The sequence below is a fragment of the Saccharomyces mikatae genome (assembly GCF_947241705.1).
Source record: "Saccharomyces mikatae IFO 1815 strain IFO1815 genome assembly, chromosome: 13".
In the NCBI taxonomy this organism is placed as follows: Eukaryota; Fungi; Ascomycota; class Saccharomycetes; order Saccharomycetales; family Saccharomycetaceae; genus Saccharomyces; species Saccharomyces mikatae.
Window position 1 is genome coordinate 629,879 of NC_079268.1, and position 21,865 is coordinate 651,743.

A 21,865-nucleotide genomic window follows, 5' to 3' on the forward strand; every position below is an offset into this window, starting at 1 on the left:
GCTGTCCTCTGGATGTAGATGTGTCAATATTCCACGCAGTTCCAGTGTTTTTCAAGTGTATAGTAAGCAATTTAGCCTGCCACCACCGTTTACTCATACCATTTTACTTGTTTTTTTCATCCATCCATTGAAACTAAAAACATCAAAAAAGGCCATTTCGTAAACAACGGCCGGGTGATAACAACGTCGTTTAGGAGGACCCTTCTTGCCGCGTAGTACCCGGCTCGGCTGGCAGAAAGATGTCACATACCAGGCTTTTGGCTTGGCTTTCTTTCCGCACATATATGGCACTTATGAGAGCGTCAGTGGTTCAGCATTGGTCGGCCTTGAAGCCTGCCTAGTCCCTCACATACAGTTGTGTACGATGACTATTAAACCAACGAAAAGTTTCCAGAACTGTCTTGAAGCTGAAGTGCCAGGGTATAACGATTGTCCCACAGTTTTGTTCTCAATCGACCCTAACAGCGGCCCCAGACCTAAATCAAAACCAAGAACGAAAACAAAAAGATGCGTGAGCGGAACACTTGCCACAGAAGTATTCGATCTTTATGGGAACACTAAAACAGCTACAACGCCGCCGCCAGTGCTGAAAAAATCACCTGTATCTGCCATTCAACAAGAATCTACTTGTGAGGGCGAATCTGTGGAAGGCCATACTGATAGACAATACAACATAATATCATACAATGAGGACGAATTACTTACTAAGATTAATAACCTTTCTGAACCCGGCTCAAAGTTGTCATCGAAAGAACTGGACTTTTACAAAAAAAAGTTGGATTCAAATATTGCCAAGATTTTACAAAGCGATCACACTAAGATAGTGCTCTCGCAGATTTTCGATGAAACAGACAAAAAAGCGGCTGTAAAAACCATTAAACATTGGATGGTTACGGACACGACAATTTCTAATTGGTGTCCAGCTTTCTTGAAGCTTTTTGAAAACCAGTCCCAGAAATAGTCAATTTCATTATTTATACTTATTAATAGAAGTAGATTATATGCATAACATTCTTTTCTTTTTTGTAGAAGATACGTTCTACGCAGTTGGGGATTTGAGGCTACCCGCAGTTTGCTGGTGGAATTGAAGTAAAAATGACGATGAGCTCATCACCTCAAGCAGTATATGGTGTTGATGGTTGATAATTACTTATATACCTTCTGTCTGTATAACATTAAGTAATTGGAAGGCCGAAAATGAACGAAGATAAGAAGCAACCGATTGACATACATGACATACTGAACCAAAAACCCCAGCTCATCGAAAAGACGCCCCTAGATGTTTTCTTCGAGGATCTCGATAACAAGATAATAACTCCTATAAACGAATACGCAGCTGACTCAGATTCTTGTTCTTCCGTTTATCAAGTAATAAAATGCACGAGCAACAAAGAATTTGTCATAATGCTTTTACAGAGCTTTGAGAATTTGCACATTCAAGTTCTTGGACAGCAACAGAGACTCGTCGATAGCGAAAGTAATTTATTGCCCATCTCTTTGCATGATATGAAGTACGTGGATGAGCTGATCAACCTTCTAATTATTCATGGTATAGACGCTAACTTGCCTGCAACAATGAAAATTCCATTCGATTCAAAAAGACTGAATACTTTCAAGAAGGGAGAAAAGAGCACAAAATATGAAACGCCTCGATGGCACACCATAAATAACGATACGTTATCCAAAGTTATAACTGCATTTTATAATGTTCTGACTAATGACAAGTCTTCGGATTATTTGAGAAATCTAATTTTAAAAGGTAGTGCGTATGCAAACATTGTATTAGGCTTTATAGTGTTACATATGCAACTACCTAGCAAATACACTCCACAGATGATCGCAAAGCTGGAAAATCTTCAAGATACTTATACCTTGTTTGGTGTGTATACCTTACTAGTGGAAGCAATCCAAGATGAAAAGGTAAGGGAACCAATATTACTAAAGTTAACAACGTTGACGTTACGAAGACCAGAAAACGGTCTGGTCAGTTTAGTTGATTTCGTTTTGGGTGTGAGAGATGCTGAGGATATTGACATTGAAAAGTTCAATCGTGTTTATCAAATTTTGATGAGCAAGCCAAGAACAATGACAAATCTCCAATACTTGACCGAACTATTCAAACAAATTTATGATGGTCTCACTTTTGTGAACAGACCTATACTGGTCACCTGTTTGAACGGACTAATCTTCAAGTTCTACATGAGGAACAGGAGAATTGTTCACGATTTTTTGTTTAAAAAGGTCTACTCAATTATCTTCAACTTTCCGTTAGCTGATCATTCGGCAAAAGAACTAAATGATGCTATTAATGTTCTCATATCATTATCTAAGAATTCTTCGATAGATTTACTGAATGATTTAGTTACTGGTTGCCCAAAAATTGATGGCATTTCTCCTGGTCAATTCTCCTTAAATATATGGATATATGGCCTTTTTTTGAAGAAAAATCAAAAATTTGATCCATTGAAAATAAATCAATTGTCTATTGCAGAGGATAAACGTACAGAGCGTGTAAACTTGCTAAACGGATCTCCTCCGAATTATTATCAGGTTATATTATCCTTATTAAAGTCTTTAATAGTAGTAACAGGTAATTTCCAAATTCTGAATTTGTTGAGCCTTAATTTGCTCAACTTTGAACATGAGAAATGGAAGTTTTTGATTGATCTTGATACTCAACTACCATACATTTCAGTCAAAAACACAAATACAGTAGAGCTACTTTCCGAAAAGGAATCGAAAAACACACAAATGTCCCAGTTTTTTCGGGATATGGACCTTTCGATAGATTTGTTCATGGAATTTTTAGCGTTGTTAAATGATGAGGAGCAATTGACGATTTTATTTTTGGAAGTTTTGAAAAGATGGGTTCATCACACAAAGGACAGTAAGAAAATTTCGTCATTAAATTCAAGCGAGACGTCAAGCGTGTCAGATAACGCGTTAATACTCATGGACTTAAAAATATTGGAACGTATGGACGAACAATTTAAATCAAAAATTATCAAAAAACCTAAAGACGTTCTTATCGTTATAGATCAATTAATTGATATTGATCAAGGAAAGGATGAAACACAGGAAATAGAAGTTGATTCTGACGACGAAGAAGAAGTTGAAGCAGAAAAGTTAGATCCAAACGAAAACTCCTCTTCCAGAATTATCTTACAATTACTGTCCACTGTTCTTTCGGAATCGACGAGCGCTATGCTATCACAATATAGCCCCACATTAAAATCTATTTCTAGAAAATTGACGTTTTTTAACACTGATGCTCTTGAAGTGGGTACCTTATTGGAATCCATAGATAATATTTTAATGAACAGGCTCGCCACAAAAACGAATAGCAACCTAAACATCGATATGGATAAGGATGCGCTTGACCAAGCGATAAGTAATCTAAGCGATCCTTTGATACCGATAAAATCATATGGTTTAATAGAACTACAACGTCTAGCTGAAAAAAAGTCCCAAGTGATCTCACTGGAGAAAGTGCTACAAATACACTTAGATTACTTAAAGAACTCTGACCCTTTTATATACCTCAACGTTATTAAAGGACTTACGAAGTTATGTGAATTAGAGCCAAAAACTACATTGCTTCCGCTTGTTGAATTTTATGCAAACAAGAAAAAAAAGAATAAACTAGATGATGTGCTTAAAATCGGTGAAGTATTCATTAATTACATTCAATGCCAAAACGAATTGTTCCAAGGTAAATTTGCGTATCTTATAATAGATACGTGCCTTGATATCGTGAGGCCAAATGATAGTGCGCCATTGGATAACAAATGGCGTATGTCATCCATGTCAATCTTAGGTATATGTCTTCAAACCAATGCTAAGGCCCTTCCAGACAGGATCGGTGATATGCTGGATTGTGCATTTGGAATATTGCAGTTAGAGCAACCAACTAAATCTTTGAAGGGCAAGGATGATTCTTTTTTAATGAGAAGAAGTGCCGTACATCTGATACACGATTTGCTGTACAGTACAGGGCTTGATATGCTTCCAGCCGAATACAACTACGATAAGTTAAAGACACTATTGTCTTACGTGCATGATCAAGATGAAGATTACTTGGTTTGTGAACAGATTGACAAGCTTTTAATCATACTGAAAAATTTATAGCTCAATCTATTTAAGTTAGATTTATTTTTATATATAGAATTAAGATATACAGCCTTTTCAGTTGCTTTTTCGTTCAACAAAGCAACCAAGAAAGAAAAAGAATAGCCGCCGATATAATATTTGTTACCCGTATTTACCATTTTTTTCTAGAAGGTAAAAGAACTTTTTTTCGATTTTTCTCGAGGTTCCACCAAGCGCGGCATAATGAGGGAGGAGAGTTGTATAAAAAGAGTAACGTGTGAACTACCCACCTCTTGCAAACACGGACATGTGTATTACTTCTTATGATAATTCACTTTTTTAAAAGTTCTAAGAAATTAATAGAAAAAATAGAATCAATCTGAAACATGGCTGGTGAAACTTTTGAATTTCAAGCTGAAATTACTCAGTTGATGAGTTTGATCATCAACACTGTCTATTCTAACAAGGAAATTTTCTTGAGAGAACTAATCTCCAACGCTTCCGATGCTTTAGACAAGATCAGATACCAGGCTTTGTCTGACCCAAAGCAATTGGAAACTGAACCAGATTTGTTCATTAGAATTACACCAAGACCAGAGGAAAAAGTTTTGGAAATCAGAGATTCTGGTATTGGTATGACCAAGGCGGAATTGATTAATAACTTGGGTACGATTGCCAAATCCGGTACTAAAGCTTTCATGGAAGCTCTCTCTGCTGGTGCAGATGTCTCTATGATTGGTCAATTTGGTGTCGGTTTCTACTCTTTATTCTTGGTCGCTGACAGAGTCCAAGTTATCTCCAAGAACAACGATGATGAGCAATATATTTGGGAATCCAATGCCGGTGGTTCTTTCACTGTTACTTTGGACGAAGTAAATGAAAGAATTGGTAGAGGTACTGTCTTGAGATTATTCCTGAAAGATGACCAATTGGAATACTTGGAAGAAAAGAGAATTAAGGAAGTCATTAAGAGACATTCTGAATTTGTTGCTTACCCTATCCAACTTTTAGTCACCAAAGAGGTTGAAAAGGAAGTTCCAATTCCAGAAGAAGAAAAGAAGGATGAAGAAAAGAAGGATGAGGAAAAGAAGGATGAAGATGACAAAAAGCCAAAGTTGGAAGAAGTCGATGAAGAAGAAGAAGAAAAGAAGCCAAAAACTAAAAAGGTTAAGGAGGAAGTTCAAGAATTAGAAGAATTAAACAAGACTAAACCATTATGGACTAGAAACCCATCTGAAATCACTCAAGAAGAATACAATGCTTTCTACAAGTCTATTTCCAACGACTGGGAAGACCCATTATACGTTAAGCATTTCTCTGTCGAAGGTCAATTAGAATTCAGAGCTATCTTATTCATTCCAAAGAGAGCTCCATTCGACTTGTTTGAAAGTAAGAAGAAGAAGAATAACATTAAGCTATATGTTCGTCGTGTTTTCATCACTGATGAAGCTGAAGACTTGATTCCAGAATGGTTATCTTTCGTCAAGGGTGTTGTTGACTCTGAGGACTTACCATTGAACTTATCCAGAGAAATGTTGCAACAAAATAAGATCATGAAGGTTATTAGAAAGAACATTGTCAAGAAGTTGATTGAATCATTTAACGAAATTGCTGAAGACTCTGAGCAATTTGACAAGTTTTACTCTGCCTTTGCTAAGAACATCAAATTGGGTGTCCACGAAGACACTCAAAACAGAGTTGCTTTGGCTAAGTTGCTACGCTACAACTCCACCAAGTCTGTCGACGAATTGACTTCCTTGACCGACTACGTCACCAGAATGCCTGAACACCAAAAGAACATCTACTACATCACTGGTGAATCTCTAAAGGCTGTTGAAAAGTCTCCATTCTTGGACGCTTTGAAGGCTAAGAACTTTGAAGTTTTGTTTTTGACTGATCCAATTGATGAATACGCCTTCACTCAATTGAAGGAATTTGAAGGTAAGACTTTGGTTGATATTACCAAGGACTTTGAATTGGAAGAAACTGATGAAGAGAAGGCTGAAAGGGAGAAGGAAATCAAAGAATTCGAACCATTGACCAAGGCCTTGAAGGACATCTTGGGTGACCAAGTTGAAAAGGTTGTTGTTTCTTACAAATTGTTGGACGCTCCAGCCGCTATTAGAACCGGTCAATTTGGTTGGTCTGCTAACATGGAAAGAATCATGAAGGCTCAAGCTTTGAGAGATTCTTCCATGTCCTCCTACATGTCCTCTAAGAAGACCTTCGAAATTTCTCCAAAATCCCCAATTATTAAAGAATTGAAGAAGAGAGTTGACGAAGGTGGTGCTCAAGATAAGACTGTCAAGGATTTGACCAACTTGCTATTTGAGACTGCTTTGTTGACTTCTGGTTTCAGTTTGGAAGAGCCAACTTCCTTTGCTTCAAGAATCAATAGGTTAATCTCTCTAGGCTTGAATATTGATGACGAAGAAGAAGTAGAAGCTGCTCCAGAAGCTTCCACCGAAGCTCCAGTTGAAGAAGTCCCAGCTGACACCGAAATGGAAGAAGTTGATTAATTCTTTTTATCATCTTCATGTCTTATATATTATATAAATTTGTTTACTTATTTTTACTATTTGTAATAATGAACCTGCTTTCACGCATACTTTAGAAATCCCTGTTTATTGTAAAGAGGAGTATCTTTGATTTAAATTTAAATGCACAGAAAAAATGAAAATTTGGGAACACGTATACTTGTGATAGTTGGAATGGCCCATTTTACCTCCAGGAACATTCTTTTTACTCATCTTTGCAGTTTTCTTCAACGAATCTGTTGATTTCTTCAAGTTCCTGACATCTTTTATAATTGGCGTAGAGCTTCAAACTGGACCAACCGATGGCGGCTGTACCGCAACCTATAATATTAAAAATCATTCTAAACTCCGAAGGAGAGCAATTTGGCGACCATCCAATTTTAAACATTTTCTGTATCCATAGAAAAAGATTAAATAGAAGACCACCTGCACATTTACCGACAAACGGCCATATTATCTTTTCTGCAAGAATAGTATACCAACTACGCCTGACAAAAAAATCATCAACGGGGACGCTATGGTTGGCATTTTCAAAATCTCCATGATATAAATTTTTGGCGCCTTTGTTTAACAATTTATTGTAAATCAGATCAAGAAGCCTCTTGAAGCTAAAATTGTAGCAAAATGTGGCCAAGTTAGAATACAAAATTATTTTGGGTAAAGCTATCCCTTTATAATATTTGTTTCCGGCAGTCTTGACGATGTTAAGATACACCCACTTAAAGAGTATTGCATTAGCACTCACGTTTGAGATATTGCTTAAATAATGTAAGAACCCATATATTATGATTGAAGAGGAGAGAGGAATGCTCAATAAACCGCGTTCGGTCTGTGCATATACGTCCAGTGCCTTTGTAGTGCTTATGTTCAACATATTTCGTAGGACATTTTCGGGAAATAGGCAGCGTAATTGCCACAATCCAAGATCGAAGCTTGTCTTTTCAGGATTTAGAAGAAATAAACTAGTGATCCCCAATGGAATCACGTATCGCGTAATTTTTTGCCACTGGTAAAATAAGGATAGTACAGGAGACTGAATGGTTACCGTAGGCCTATTTATGAAATTTGTTTTCTTACATTGGGGACATTCGCCAAATTTCACTAACACATAAGGGGGATGATTATTCCGTTTTGTATAAAGAGACAATAAATTGAACACGTAGTCATTTTGAAAGGGTACTGGTTTTTGTCCCCAAATAGGACGTGTCTCCCATATTTCAGTCAGGGAAAAGGTTGTCATGAAATCATGATGCCCATCGACGAGACATTTGAGACTAGTAATGATGGGTAAATCTGCACCCTTTGGTAAATTGGTTGGGTCTGAAAGAAAAAGTTCGATGTGTATTTGATATAGCCATCTTAAATAGCAACTTTTATGTATTTGTAGGTTACAACCACATGTGTGTTGTAGCCATGTAGAGTCATATGTGGATTCCTCCAAACATATCCAACATATACATTTCTTTCTCCTGAAAGATAGGAAAAAGTGAGATGGGACCATGTAGAATTAAGAACTGCTTTGCTGGATTTTTCTGTTATAGATAAATCAAAATGGAAGTACTTTAAATACTTTCCTTTTGATGATATGGACGAGCGACTTATTCACACCTTAAACCCATTTCGCTTGAAAATGACAAAATGAGTTAAATAGTAGAAGGTCAAAAACTTTATTATTTTGCACTAGAATGATCTCTATTCGAAATGCATTACTTTGCCATTTACATAATGAAGCCTTGCAGTTATATACATATATATATTTACAGAGTAATAGTGATTCGGCTGAATCAGAGAGTAATCGACTTTTCTCCATTTCTTTATTACTGACTTGGTTGTTGCAGATCCATCATGACATGTTTTTTTAATAAGTTCTTTCTGATATTTTTCTTCAAATTCAAAGGATCTTCAACACCATGATCTTTTAAAAATTGATTTCCTCTTAAGTCGTCCGACAATAACTCGGATAAACGACTTTGAATACGGTCGATCATACTTCTTTGTTTCTCTACATCAACTTCTAGTATAGATATGTCTAGTTGCAGCAGTTGCCTTACTGTGTCCTGCGAAAAATCCTGGATACCATATCTATGTTTAATTTCTGATAACTCTTTCGGCGTCGATCCCTTAGATAATGCATCTTGAATGATTTTAATATCACGTAATAGGGTCGTTTCTTCGTTGAGCTTATTCTCCCTTGCTGATCTTTTGTCTAAGAACTCTTTTGCCTTCTGTGCTTCTTCCTTTGCGACACTTAATTGAGCTTCTGATTCGTATAATGCAAATTGTTGACCTTTGTTTCTAATAATCTCCGCAATGGCAAAAAATTTCCTTTTTGAAAGCGGTCTCGTCGCTTCTATCCTTACCAAATCACCCTCCCTTGATATTTCACCTTCGTCGTGTACTAGATAATCTCTTCTATGAAACAATTCCTTATTGATTTTTTTATTAAAGACTTTTCTTTCTACACGGACTTTGACCGTCTTTTGCATCTTCCCTTGGGAGACGACCAAGCCTAAAAAATTCTGACGGGCCATTACAACGTAACTGATTTGAATTTTTGAACTTTCTAAACCAAGTTGAACTCTCTGAACTCTCTGAACTCAGCCCTGCTCAGTTCTCTTGTAGATTTTCTTAAATAGATTGGTGCTAGCTTTAGTATAGTATTACCCAAAGTACTTGGAAATTCAAATCTTCAAAACGGTAACATCATTTCTGTTACCCGAATTTGTTATATTACCCGGACATTTGACTCTTATTGTAGTAATGTACTCCTCCTTTCTAGAGTCAGGGTTGTTGAAGAAGTCATCAAAGTCAGGCATCGAGTTGTGGAGAGTTTTGATAAGCTAACCTAAAGAACTCCAACAAGTATAAATGGAGATATAACCAACATAAGCAAGACATTTTTCTCTTTTTCCGTATCCTAATAATTATTATTTTCCGTGTTTAGTTGTTTTTCTGTGTTAGTGCTGCTTGATTTATTAATCAGTTAACTACTACTCACTGGAAAAGTTGTTTTGATAGAAGAGAAGTAAAATGTTTAGGACAAGAGTGGCTACTATCTTAAATAGGGCTACTGCCAGATCAAGTGCAAATTGTGTTTTTTCAGCGAGGGCTAGGTCTTTCCATTCGCGGTCCATTTTGCTCAAAGCAGCAGTTGCAGACATATCATCTTTACAATACACAAGGACTTACAATCCTGACTTGAAGAATATCGGTAGACCTCTAGATACGTTTGCGAGACGTCACTTAGGCCCTTCTCCTAAGGATGTTGACAAAATGTTGAAAACCATGGCTTATAGCGATTTAAACGCATTTATAGAGGAGCTAGTTCCACCTAATATTTTAAAGAGAAGACCCTTGGAACTAGAGGCCCCTAGTAAGGGATTCTGTGAACAAGAAATGCTTCAACAACTAGAAGAAATTGCTAATAAGAACCTTTACAAAGTTAAAAACTTTATTGGTAAGGGCTATTACGGTACGATTTTACCACCAGTTATACAAAGAAATCTTTTGGAAAGTCCCGAATGGTATACTTCTTACACTCCCTATCAGCCTGAGATATCTCAAGGTAGATTAGAAGCTCTATTGAACTTCCAAACAGTAGTTTCAGACTTGACTGGTTTGCCCGTCGCTAACGCCTCATTGTTAGATGAGGGTACCGCAGCTGGTGAAGCTATGCTATTGTCATTCAATCTTTCTAGAAAGAAGAAGTTCAAGTACGTCATAGATAAAAAGTTACACCAGCAAACAAAGAGTGTTCTTTATACCAGAGCCAAACCATTCAATATTGAAATTGTTGAGATTGATTGTTCAGATATAAAAAGTGCCATAGATGTCCTAAAAACTCCAGATATATCTGGTTGTTTGGTTCAATATCCAGCGACAGATGGTTCAATCTTACCACTGGATGCGATGAAACAATTTTCTGAAGCTTTACACTCTCACAAGTCTTTACTATCTGTCGCTTCAGATTTAATGGCTTTGACGCTTTTGAAACCACCTGCTGAGTACGGCGCTGATATAGTTTTAGGTTCTTCTCAACGATTTGGTGTCCCAATGGGTTACGGTGGTCCTCATGCTGCTTTTTTTGCTGTCATTGATAAATTAAATAGAAAAATCCCTGGTAGAATTGTCGGTGTGTCTAAAGACCGCTTAGGCAATAGAGCCTTGCGATTGGCTCTCCAAACTAGAGAACAACACATTAAGCGTGATAAGGCAACTTCAAATATTTGTACTGCACAAGCTCTCTTGGCTAATGTCGCTTCAAGCTACTGTGTTTATCATGGTCCTAAGGGTCTACAGAATATTTCTAGGAGAATATTTAGCTTAACATCGATATTAGCAAATGCCATTAAAGACGACAGTTCCCCCCATCAACTTGTTAACCAAACTTGGTTTGATACTTTAACCATAAAGTTGGGTAATGGTATATCCTCTCAACAGTTATTGGATAGAGCTTTGAAAGAATTCAATATTAATTTGTTCGCTGTAGATGGTACTTCTGTTTCGTTGTCCCTTGATGAAACAACTACAAAATCTGATGTTGAAAATTTATTAAAAGTATTTGATGTAGAAAATTCCACTGAATTTCTCTCTAAGGATTATTCCAACTGCTTCCCTACAGAATTCCAGCGTACTGATGAGATTCTGAAAAACGAAGTCTTCCATAAACACCATAGCGAAACAGCAATGTTGAGATATCTCCATAGGTTGCAATCACGTGATTTATCTCTTGCTAATTCTATGATTCCTTTAGGCTCATGCACTATGAAATTGAATAGTACAGTGGAAATGATGCCCATCACATGGCCTCAATTTTCTAATATCCATCCTTTCCAGCCTTCAAGCCAAGTCCAAGGATACAAAGAATTAATAAGTTCGCTGGAGAAAGATTTATGTAGTATTACAGGCTTCGATGGTATTTCTTTGCAACCAAATTCCGGTGCTCAAGGTGAATACACTGGCTTAAGAGTAATCAGGTCTTACTTGGAAAGTAAGGGTGAAGACCATCGTAACATATGTTTGATCCCCGTGTCCGCACATGGTACAAATCCAGCTTCTGCTGCCATGGCAGGTTTGAAAGTTGTTCCTGTCAATTGTTTAGAAGATGGTTCGTTAGACTTGGTTGATTTGAAGGCCAAGGCCGAAAAACATTCTGAGGAATTAGCTGCCGTAATGATCACATATCCTTCAACTTATGGTTTATTCGAACCAGGTATCCAACATGCTATTGACATTGTGCATTCTTTTGGTGGCCAAGTCTATTTAGATGGTGCTAATATGAATGCTCAGGTTGGATTAACGTCACCTGGTGATCTTGGCGCAGATGTCTGTCACTTGAATTTGCATAAGACATTCTCCATACCCCATGGTGGTGGTGGTCCAGCCGGGGCCCCCATTTGTGTCAAATCTCATTTAATTCCCCACTTACCTAAACATGACGTTGTTGATATGATCACCGCAGTTGGTAGTGAAAAATCTATCGATTCAGTATCCTCCGCACCTTATGGAAATGCTTTGGTGTTACCAATTTCTTATGCCTATATCAAAATGATGGGCAATGAAGCTTTGCCATTTTCTAGTGTGATAGCCATGCTAAATTCGAACTATATGATGACAAGATTGAGAGATCATTATAAAATTCTTTTCGTCAATGAATCGAGCACGCTAAAACACTGTGCTCATGAGTTCATAGTCGATTTAAGAGAATATAAAGCTAAAGGTGTTGAAGCCATTGATGTTGCCAAGAGATTGCAGGACTATGGATTCCATGCCCCAACCTTGGCCTTTCCTGTTCCTGGAACCTTGATGGTGGAACCAACAGAATCAGAGAACTTGGAAGAGTTAGATAGATTTTGTGATGCCATGATATCTATAAAAGGAGAAATAAATGCTTTTATATCTGGTCAACCGAAAGGACAAATTCTGAAGAACGCCCCTCATTCGTTGGAAGATTTCATCACATCATCTGATTGGGATACTAGAGGCTATACCCGTGAAGAAGCTGCCTATCCCCTACCTTTTTTGAGATATAATAAATTTTGGCCTACTGTTGCGAGATTAGATGACACTTATGGTGACATGAACTTGATATGTACATGCCCTTCTGTAGAAGAAGTTGCAAGCGAAACTGATTGAACACACACTCATTGCATTGTGTATGTATGTATACTGTATATTAATCAACTCATTGTGCACATATGTAATCATTATAAAATATTCGGATAAACATATAGTAAAGCATTTTCGCGATGAAAGAAATTGAAATTGGTAGCTTGGACGATAAACGTACCATAATATACTACGGTTAGATAGAACATTTATATAGATTGGCTTTTATTTATATGCTATGTTGTTGTGTATGCAATGATTATAAGAGGTCAAAAGTTGAATAAATAGGACATGAAAATGCAAAGTCAAGAGCATAGTAGATATATGTAGCACTACCTTATTTTTTGTGTGTCATTTTCTTCCTCTGTGATGGCCTCTATAATTTCTAAAACCTCGTCTTCCCGCAGCAGACTTCTTCATCGATTTATTGATCGCCCTTGTAGTTGATTTACTGTTTGATGAATTCTTGGGTAATTGACTTTCTCTAATTTGGTTGATTATTTCTTCATTTTCCTTGGCTTCTTTTGGATTGGCACCAAAAAATCGGGACCTTGTTCCAGTACTTTGTGCAATGTCATTGCTGTTATCGGATGCTCCGTTGACAGATTCTTCATTGAATAATGTGTTGTATTTTTCATGATCTGTGCTGGATCTTTTTTTACTAAGATCTGCAATTGTAGCTTTGAAATACTTAAACCTTCGGCGATATTTATCCTCCACCACACCTAAAGTCGCAAAAGCCGAGTCATTCATTGGCAATATCGTAGCCATTTTTTTCAAGATACAGTCAGGCATAAAGTTCCCAACCGGAGGAATCATTTTATTTCCTAAATTTAAGGATAATTCCCTTAGACATTCGTATGTCGTTCGCAGGTTATCGAGTTCCTGTGTGGAACGTAACTCGTTTGTGTTTTTCAGGGAGATTGGATGTGATGCTTCCATGGTTGAACTACTGTACGTGTATGATCTAAGATGTTCCTTCGCGCTTATAAAGCGCGGCGCATTAGCAGCCACACTTCCTCCCATAGTTGTCGATCTTTGTGCTATAGCTGGTATATTTTCTCCATTTAATTGGTGGCTAGAAGACGTGGAAGGACGAGAGTTTGGTGCCGATATCGTAAATTGCATCTTAATTTCCATTTTCCCGGTGAGCAACTTCCGAGCGTTGGGGCCTACCTTTACATAACTTGAAGCAAAACCACTATTATTCATTATGGAATATTCTTGTAAAACGCGGATTGTGATCAAATGAAAAAAAATTCGTTCAATTTCGGACTTTTGCATGGACTTGCCAAGACCATGTTCCTCCAATGTGTCATGGTTTGCCTGTACGATTTTGGAGCTTCTTGAACCTTTGAAGATGTCTTGGCAGTAAATTATAGTGACTCTTTCATTTTGAATATTTTCCACCAACTTGACTATTTTCTTGGCAGGTTCTGTAACATCCCTTTCCTCATTGATTACATTAGCGCTATTTCTACAGTTGTCACAGTTCTTGCGACATAATTTAGAATCAAAATCCTCGTTGAAGTAAGATAAAACCAACTTCCTTCTACAATCAGTAACGTTATCACAATAAGCCATCACTTGCTGCAATTTATTCAAATGTTTCTCCTTATTCTCTCTGTCTAAATTTTTATCCTTTTGAATCATTGTCTGCATAGTCCTAATATCCCTAAATGAAAAATAGGTAATACAATATGAATATTTACCATCTCTTCCAGCACGACCAGTTTCTTGATAATAACCTTCTAATGTTCGTGGAACAGTAAAGTGGTAAACAAATCTAACATCAGGTTTATCAATACCCATACCGAAGGCGACAGTAGCACAAATAACTTGTATCTCATTCGCTTGCCATGCCTTTTGCACACTTAATCTTTCATCCGGTTCCATACCCGCATGGTAATATGCACATTTTATGCCATTTTTCTGCATTTGAGCCGAAGTTTGCTCGCAAGATTTTTTAGAGTGACAGTATATTATACCGGTTTGATTTTTAAATCTAGATTTGACAGAATCGCAGATTTCGAATATAGTATTCTTAGTTTTCTTGTTCACTTCATAATACAAATTTGTCCTATTAAAGCTTTGCTTTAAGAAAACGGGTTCCTTTAGTTCTAAATTGTGGATGATATCCATTCTAACTTGTTCACTTGCAGTCGCAGTCAGAGCAATCATTGGAATGTCGGGGTATTCTCTTTTAAAGAATTTCAATTCTTTATAATCAGGTCTGAAATCATGACCCCAGTTAGAAACACAATGTGCTTCATCCACAACTATACGGGCCAGCTTACCGTCAGTATAGAGTCTACTGATAGCTCTTTTGCATTGCTCTGAAGCACTGATCATTTCGGGAGATATGTAAACTAAATCCAATAGTCCATTGATAAATAAATTGAAAGTTTGTCGCCTTTGTTCAGCAGTACCTCTCGAACTGAACATGCTCGCCTTAATATTCTTATTCAATAAATGCTCCACTTGATCTTGCATCAAAGAAATTAGCGGAGAGATAACAATAGTAGTACCGAACGTCTTACCTGATTTTACCACAGCAGGAAGTTGATAGCAAAGAGATTTACCACCTCCCGTCGGCATGAGAACAAAAACATCCCTCCCCTGCAAAGTTGCATTAACAGCCTCTAGTTGATTAGGTCTAAAACCAGGCAGTTTGAAAATTTCATGTAAACGATATAGAACCTCGTCAGACCAAGGGTAATTTTTGCCACTTGTTTTAGAAGGTATATTAGATTTGCTTACTATATCACTTAACGAAAAATCGTCATCAAAATCATCATCCTCACCCTTTTGGCTGACATCCGATTTCTCCCTTTTTATTATGGGGGACCAAGATGGTGATCGGTGATTGTTCTCGTCCATAAGCTTTCTTTCTGTTATTATCTTAAGGTCATTATCTAATTCATGGATATCTGCTACTTGGGTTCTATTCTCCCTCTCTTCGTCAAACTTTTCTAAATCGCTATCTGACAGGTATTCAAGGTTATTATTATTGTTATCTTCGTCATAATTACCACTTTCTTTTTCACTATCTATTAATTCTATATCAGAATGTGACATGGGTAGGCGTTGGTGACCAAACGATAAACTCATGCTATCATCCAGAATAGCATCCTTTTCTAGGTCATCATCTAACAAGTCGATATGTTCCGCACCTGTTGTTTTTCGGAAACTGGCTAAATCGCTTTCTGTTGTGGGGGAAGATAAAATAACCTGAACGTTTTTATTTTGGGATAATGTAATTGTAGATCTGGTATCGTCTTCTTGTGGATTTTCTTGAATATTGACGCTAACATCCAGATTTTCATGATATTCGGTGTCCTGAGTTGGATCGAAGCCATCATTTACTACAAAATCAAAATCGCTTTGGTTCAACATATCGTTTTCTTCTTTTTCTTCATCTCTAGTAGTCATATAACTAGAATGGGCATCCTCCTCAGCCTCCATTGTTAGTTCGTCTTCCTCTCTTTCAGCATCCAGATAATCGTCTTTAAGTGATTTACCCATAATGTAGTCAAAAGGATCATCTCTCTCAGGTATTCTATAGTTAACAGGTTGTCTTAAACGCATAGTCCTTCTTTCAGCAAGTTCTTCTTTTTCTTCTGAGGTCATGTTGAGACGTGGAGATGTAGAAGTATTCGGAGCCTCCTCTTGCAATATTGAAGGTGGGTCATAATCTATATCGTCCTCATCATCCAGAACTTGAATCAAGTCATCGTTGCTGCCATCTCTATTTGTATTCCTATTGCTGTTATTAGTTGTAACATCCTTGGCTCCACCAGTGGTCAAAGTTGTCGTGGTAGTTGCAGCAGCATCATTTGTCAGATTTGGATTCCTAAAAGATACATTATTTTCTAGGGGACTAGGTAGAATACTTGATATTATGTTATCATCTTGAGAAGGAAACTGACTATGATCTTTATTTGGGACTTTTGGCATCCTACCTTTCTTAGCTTTTGTGATCTCACTTTCCAAAAATCCTATTCGGATAGAGATATTGGATAACTGGGGCCGTATATCTCTACTCAACTGCAACCTTTTAGCGTCCTCTGACAATGACGTTGATTCAATGAGATTACATTTCTGCAGTAATAATTTAGATTGTTCCTTCAACGCCGCAATCAGGGAATCTTGAAGTTGAAGCAACTCTCTTCTTAAATTTTTCTCGATTAGTTTGCTATCATTCGCGGTTTTGTTGTTATTTTTGCAGTCTAGGTTCCTACTACTATTATTTTCCACAAAAGAACTAGCTATAGGCGGTCGATATGTACCGGAATTGTGAAATTTCGAATCGCTAGGGGTTCTTGGGTTCGACGCAATGCTTGTGCTTGCTGGTATATCAACCATGGGGACGTCAGTATATTGGTTCGATGTAGCAGGGTATGAGAGCCATTCGGTATCGTTCGATAAAGTTTGCGTGCCCTCGGGTTGTTTCGTAGCAATATTAATAGATCCAGACGTAGGAATACTGACCAACAAATTCGTTGCTTCTATACCACACCCATCTCTAGACGGAGTAGCAGGTGGCGAATTTGTCTTGAGCCTTTTATTCGAGACATGCTTTTGAATGGCCTGAAAAACAAAATCTCTGTCTTCCTGCAAAGTGGTTGTTTCCTTTAACCATTTGTGCTCCCTTCTCAAGTTATGTGACGGCTTCGTCACCATTACCCTTTATTTGCGCGTGTATGACTTTGAATATAAACACTAAATTTATATGTTCTTCGTTTCTCTAGCCAATGGCGTCAACTTGGCTAACAAAAGATGAAATAAACTGCAAAACTAAAGATTGAAATGCTAACTTCAATGTTCTCCCAGCTGACTATGCATGCGCTGTTGGTGCATTTTTGTTTTAGATGTTATCTCTTAGATCAAGTTCAAATTCCCTATTATAATATACATTTGTAAAAGCGTAAACTAATTCAACAAAATGAGCCGGGCAATGTATTTCGAAACGCACGGCTGAACTATATAAGGCGCAAGAGAGCTTGAAGAGAGATGTCTTTCTTACTCCTCCTTTGACATTTCACCTTAAAGTATGCTCATTTCACGATAGAAAGAACCAATATTAAGCATGGTTGTAGGCGGTAAGAACTGGAACATGTGGCTGCGAATGTCACAGGTCCAGCTCAGGCAGATTACCAGGTCTCTGGACCGGACACTAGTCGGGTTGAGCCATGGAAAGTTTCCATTTCGATATAATCACAACGTTCTCGTCACTTGGTGGAAGGGTTTGTTTGATTTTCCTACAGCTTTCATGGGAGTAAAATCCTCCACTGCATCCCCGCTCATAAGAAGAGGACTCACAAGATTTGATCGTTTCAGACCTGTTGCTAATGTCAGTAAATTTGCTGCTATGCCTAGAGTGCCCAAAGGTACCCCTAGAGGTTTGTATGCCAATTGGAATATGACAGCATCAACTAAGCTGTTGGGTCAGAGAGCTTACTCTACTTCCAGCATCAAATTTACTCAAGAAGCCGTAAATAACATGACTATATCCCTAAGGTGTTTCTTCAACTCAATGAACGGATTAGATCAGTGTTCGCACTCTAGCTACTCCGAAACTTTTCAGTATGCTTCTAATGCTTTCGCTCAACAGAACGAAGTCCCACCAGTTGCCTTCAAGAAGTTACCCCAGAAAGATATCAATTTCATTCGCGATTTAGAACTTTTCAGAGTAATGAAAGTTCAGAATCAAATGGTCGATGAACCTAGCGCTTGTTTTCTGGAAAAATCAGGTTCCTACATTGAATTTACGGTTCCCGAATTTAACGTTAATGGAACATCTTCTGCGCCTTTATCGTTTTTGAATCCTTCTTTACTATATGATTTGAAAGAAACAATTTCTAGCTACAAATATGAATTGGAATCAATATACCGCAGCGTTGAGATGGTTTTGCAAAACTATGGGTCGTTGCCTATAACGTTGCATCGAAAGAAGATTCGAATACATTTCCCGAATTCGACCGTGATGGAAACAGAGAATCTGATCGCAAGTTTAAATATCACTACCGGTATCATTCACGCGGATACATCTCGCGACATTACTTTGGAAGATACAAATTTGAATGACTTGGTTAATGGTAAATCGACAAGTATGTGGTCCCTTGTTGATGAACCACCGCTTCCCAACAGAAGCACTTTTTCTCCAATTTTATCAGAAGCATCCGACTATACTTATGAAATGGTTTAGTTAAATATATATTCATGGCGCTCTCACCAAAAATAATGCTTTTGTTTACTTTTAACACAAGGACGCATGTTATGCGTCCATATATATATTTGTTTTAGTTTACTTTGCTCTATAGTTAATACATTTTATGTTTATGTAATATTTGCTTATTGTCTCGTCTGAAATCTCTAAAAATTCGGCAGAAAATAACCCATATCTTACTTTATATACTAACAAAAGGGAAGGATTTTCGGGAATACACTACGATTGCACCGCTACTTATGTGTATTTGTACTCATAATTAAATGGAAAAGGATAAAAATACAGATCAGCAAATGGTTTCGAATGAAGATATGTCCAAAGGACAAATTCAACTTTCAATACCTCCACACCAGGTCCAGACAGGAGGGGAGCCTGATGACATCGCTCTTAAAAATGGAATGTCAACGATAGAAGGCGATGAACAAGCAAATTTGGACAAAGAGGAAGCAGTACTCACAAATACATCTAGTAGCTGTCATTCAAATCAAAGCATGAAAGACGCTGCTTCAATCAACGATCTTTCAAATACCCATGAGGCTTCAATACAAACGGGAGGAGAAGCTGAAGCACTACTATCTAAAGACCTTAGCCAGCAATTAGAAACTGAGGAGTCGAAAGTTGAGGAGGCCTTAAAAAGAATAACCTCGCCTCCATTACCATCGAGAGTTGACAATGTTGAGAACTGCATGCCTGTCCCTCTCAAAGCTTCATCCCCCCCAGTGCCTCCAAGATATAAAAACGGTAAAGCCTCCTTTGATCAACCTCAATTACCTCCAAGGCAAATGGTTAATGCGGAAACTCTCCATTTGAAGACGCCTCATGGTAATGTGATTCCTCTTAAACCATCAGTGGATGTTGTAGGTGATCATCCTTCACCTGTACCACCAATATTACCTCCACGCCGTATAGAAAATCCTCTGGACTTAGCGTCCAGAATGCACTTCCTAGCAAGTACATTTAAGAGAAATATGCTTTTCTATGAAAATGAAAGTAATTCAATCAAATGTGATTTGGATAATAATATACTCAGTCTGAAAGAGAACTCGAGAAAAATTGACTCTCATCAATTGCCTGAAGAGATCAAATCATTTTGGTTGAATACTATAGACGACTATCAACACATTCTACTGGATGATACTGAAGCCTTACACGCCCAACTATCTTGTGGTATACCAGCCGCTTATCGTTTAATAGTCTGGCAGTTAGTGAGTTACGCGAAATCAAAATCCTTTGACTCTATATATGAAACTTACCTAACACAAGATGCACCATTTGGCGTCCAGGAATTGGAGGATCAGCTGAACGTGATGGCTGGTATATCTTCTGCAAACATAAAAAGTATATCCAATGTGTTAAAGGCCTATTTACTATTTGATCCCGAATGCGCTTTTTCTATCGACATGGCTTATATTATCAATATGATATTAAACGTTTGCGAGAACGAAGCAAATGCATTTGGTCTATTTGTGCGCCTGATGAAAGTTTATGGTTTAAGGCTATTGTTTTTACCAAGTGCTTCTGAGGTCGACATTCTTTGCTATAAATTTGATAGACTTGTAGAAGAGTTCTATCCAGACATCTATAGCAACATGGTTGAGAAGGGCGTTCGCTCTTCTATGTTTTTGCCTGGTTTCCTCACCACATTGTTTCAAAAGAAACTTCCCATTGAAATTCAACCACGAATCGGTGACATGATATTTCTAGAAAGTCTTGACTCTACTATGAGAATCCTGGTTACATTGTTATGTAATTCCAGAGACGAACTATCAAAAATGGATTTTGATGATATGCTGGAGTTATTAAAATCAGGTCTATTGGATGCTTATATTAAGCGAGTAAATGATGCACAAAGTGGCGCTCTTTCCGCCAATGAATGCGTAGATAAACTACTCCAAGATTCTATGATGGAATTAAAGATCACCCCAAAGACTATGAAGAAGTATGCTTCTGAATATGAGGAAATTCATAGGTTGGATAACGAAAGGGAAGAGCAATATAAATCTATTACAGAAAAGAACTTGCATCTACAAAAGCATGTACGTAAACTGGAAAATGATTATACTTCTTTAAATAGAGAGCATGTGACAATTGCAAACGAGTTAGTGAAAAACCGGCTTAACATTGAATCAATATTGAATGAAAACAATGGACATAAACTTCAAATTCTGGACTTGAAGAAAAAATTAGATTCGGAAAAAAAGAAACAAGCTTCAAGTGTGTATGTTCCTAACGATTTGAAGAAAGATTTGGAAGAGACAATGAAAAAAAACTCTCAAGTAATGGACGAAAATTTGAAATTACAGGACAGAGTCTCAGAGCTAGAAAGAACTGTCGAAGCAATCAGAGTTGCAAACGAAAATGGTGTTCTATTTGAATATTCCAATTCTAAGAATCATCCTTTAGGGACCAGTTGGTCAGGATTCAGAAAGGTTTTTAAGTAATTAGATCTATACATATACCAAGTATTGATTCTCTTGAGATAGTATATGAATAAATTCAATGAGGAGTGCAAATAGAGAAAATGACGGATAACCATCGTGATGCTTTACACTTGCATTCTTAGTTATTATTAACCTTTGTATACCATCATATCTTCAGGAACAGTTATTTCATAATATCGAAAATGTGGTTTTAATCTATTTCGCCAACGTCTTTGTTTCGTGCTTCGTGCAAGGAGAGAAGTGCGGAGCATTATCAAAAGAACCCTCATAGAAAGGATATTGGTAACATCATTATAATAACTTTCAAAAGGTTCCAAAGAAATAATCAAATGCACCTGCTATCCAAACTGCATGATTCTGCTTTAAATAAGGGTAAACGTAGTACATTTCCTTTTCCATTTTTTGCACGTCTATAGTTATTTAACTTCGTATTCTCGCATTCGGACACGCCTCATTAGATT

At 37.4% G+C, this 21,865-nt stretch overlaps 9 protein-coding genes across 9 annotated transcripts; 6 read left to right on the plus strand and 3 right to left on the minus strand.

Moving 5' to 3' along the window:
• Positions 1-364: 364 nt before the first annotated feature.
• Positions 365-961, plus strand: ADD37 (Add37p; the record flags this gene model as incomplete). Its single annotated transcript, XM_056224903.1, has 1 exon — positions 365-961. The coding sequence occupies one exon, from the start codon at positions 365-367 to the stop codon at positions 959-961; it is 597 nt and encodes a 198-aa protein (XP_056078775.1).
• A 236-nt stretch (positions 962-1,197) lies between these two features.
• Positions 1,198-4,128, plus strand: RTP1 (Rtp1p; the record flags this gene model as incomplete). The annotated part of the gene is made up of 1 exon (XM_056224904.1): positions 1,198-4,128. The coding sequence occupies one exon, from the start codon at positions 1,198-1,200 to the stop codon at positions 4,126-4,128; it is 2,931 nt and encodes a 976-aa protein (XP_056078776.1).
• A 347-nt stretch (positions 4,129-4,475) lies between these two features.
• HSC82 (Hsp90 family chaperone HSC82) lies at positions 4,476-6,608 on the plus strand (the record flags this gene model as incomplete). Its single annotated transcript, XM_056224905.1, has 1 exon — positions 4,476-6,608. The coding sequence occupies one exon, from the start codon at positions 4,476-4,478 to the stop codon at positions 6,606-6,608; it is 2,133 nt and encodes a 710-aa protein (XP_056078777.1).
• Positions 6,609-6,831: 223 nt separating this feature from the next.
• On the minus strand, positions 6,832-8,127 carry SMKI13G3090 (uncharacterized protein; the record flags this gene model as incomplete). The annotated part of the gene is made up of 1 exon (XM_056224906.1): positions 6,832-8,127. The coding sequence occupies one exon, from the start codon at positions 8,125-8,127 to the stop codon at positions 6,832-6,834; it is 1,296 nt and encodes a 431-aa protein (XP_056078778.1).
• A 316-nt stretch (positions 8,128-8,443) lies between these two features.
• On the minus strand, positions 8,444-9,157 carry MRPS17 (mitochondrial 37S ribosomal protein uS17m; the record flags this gene model as incomplete). The annotated part of the gene is made up of 1 exon (XM_056224907.1): positions 8,444-9,157. The coding sequence occupies one exon, from the start codon at positions 9,155-9,157 to the stop codon at positions 8,444-8,446; it is 714 nt and encodes a 237-aa protein (XP_056078779.1).
• A 499-nt stretch (positions 9,158-9,656) lies between these two features.
• On the plus strand, positions 9,657-12,761 carry GCV2 (glycine decarboxylase subunit P; the record flags this gene model as incomplete). The annotated part of the gene is made up of 1 exon (XM_056224909.1): positions 9,657-12,761. The coding sequence occupies one exon, from the start codon at positions 9,657-9,659 to the stop codon at positions 12,759-12,761; it is 3,105 nt and encodes a 1,034-aa protein (XP_056078780.1).
• Positions 12,762-13,085: 324 nt separating this feature from the next.
• On the minus strand, positions 13,086-17,417 carry SGS1 (ATP-dependent DNA helicase SGS1; the record flags this gene model as incomplete). Its single annotated transcript, XM_056224910.1, has 1 exon — positions 13,086-17,417. The coding sequence occupies one exon, from the start codon at positions 17,415-17,417 to the stop codon at positions 13,086-13,088; it is 4,332 nt and encodes a 1,443-aa protein (XP_056078781.1).
• A 406-nt stretch (positions 17,418-17,823) lies between these two features.
• Positions 17,824-18,942, plus strand: SPG5 (Spg5p; the record flags this gene model as incomplete). The annotated part of the gene is made up of 1 exon (XM_056224911.1): positions 17,824-18,942. The coding sequence occupies one exon, from the start codon at positions 17,824-17,826 to the stop codon at positions 18,940-18,942; it is 1,119 nt and encodes a 372-aa protein (XP_056078782.1).
• Positions 18,943-19,226: 284 nt separating this feature from the next.
• Positions 19,227-21,404, plus strand: GYL1 (Gyl1p; the record flags this gene model as incomplete). Its single annotated transcript, XM_056224912.1, has 1 exon — positions 19,227-21,404. The coding sequence occupies one exon, from the start codon at positions 19,227-19,229 to the stop codon at positions 21,402-21,404; it is 2,178 nt and encodes a 725-aa protein (XP_056078783.1).
• Positions 21,405-21,865: the final 461 nt, after the last annotated feature.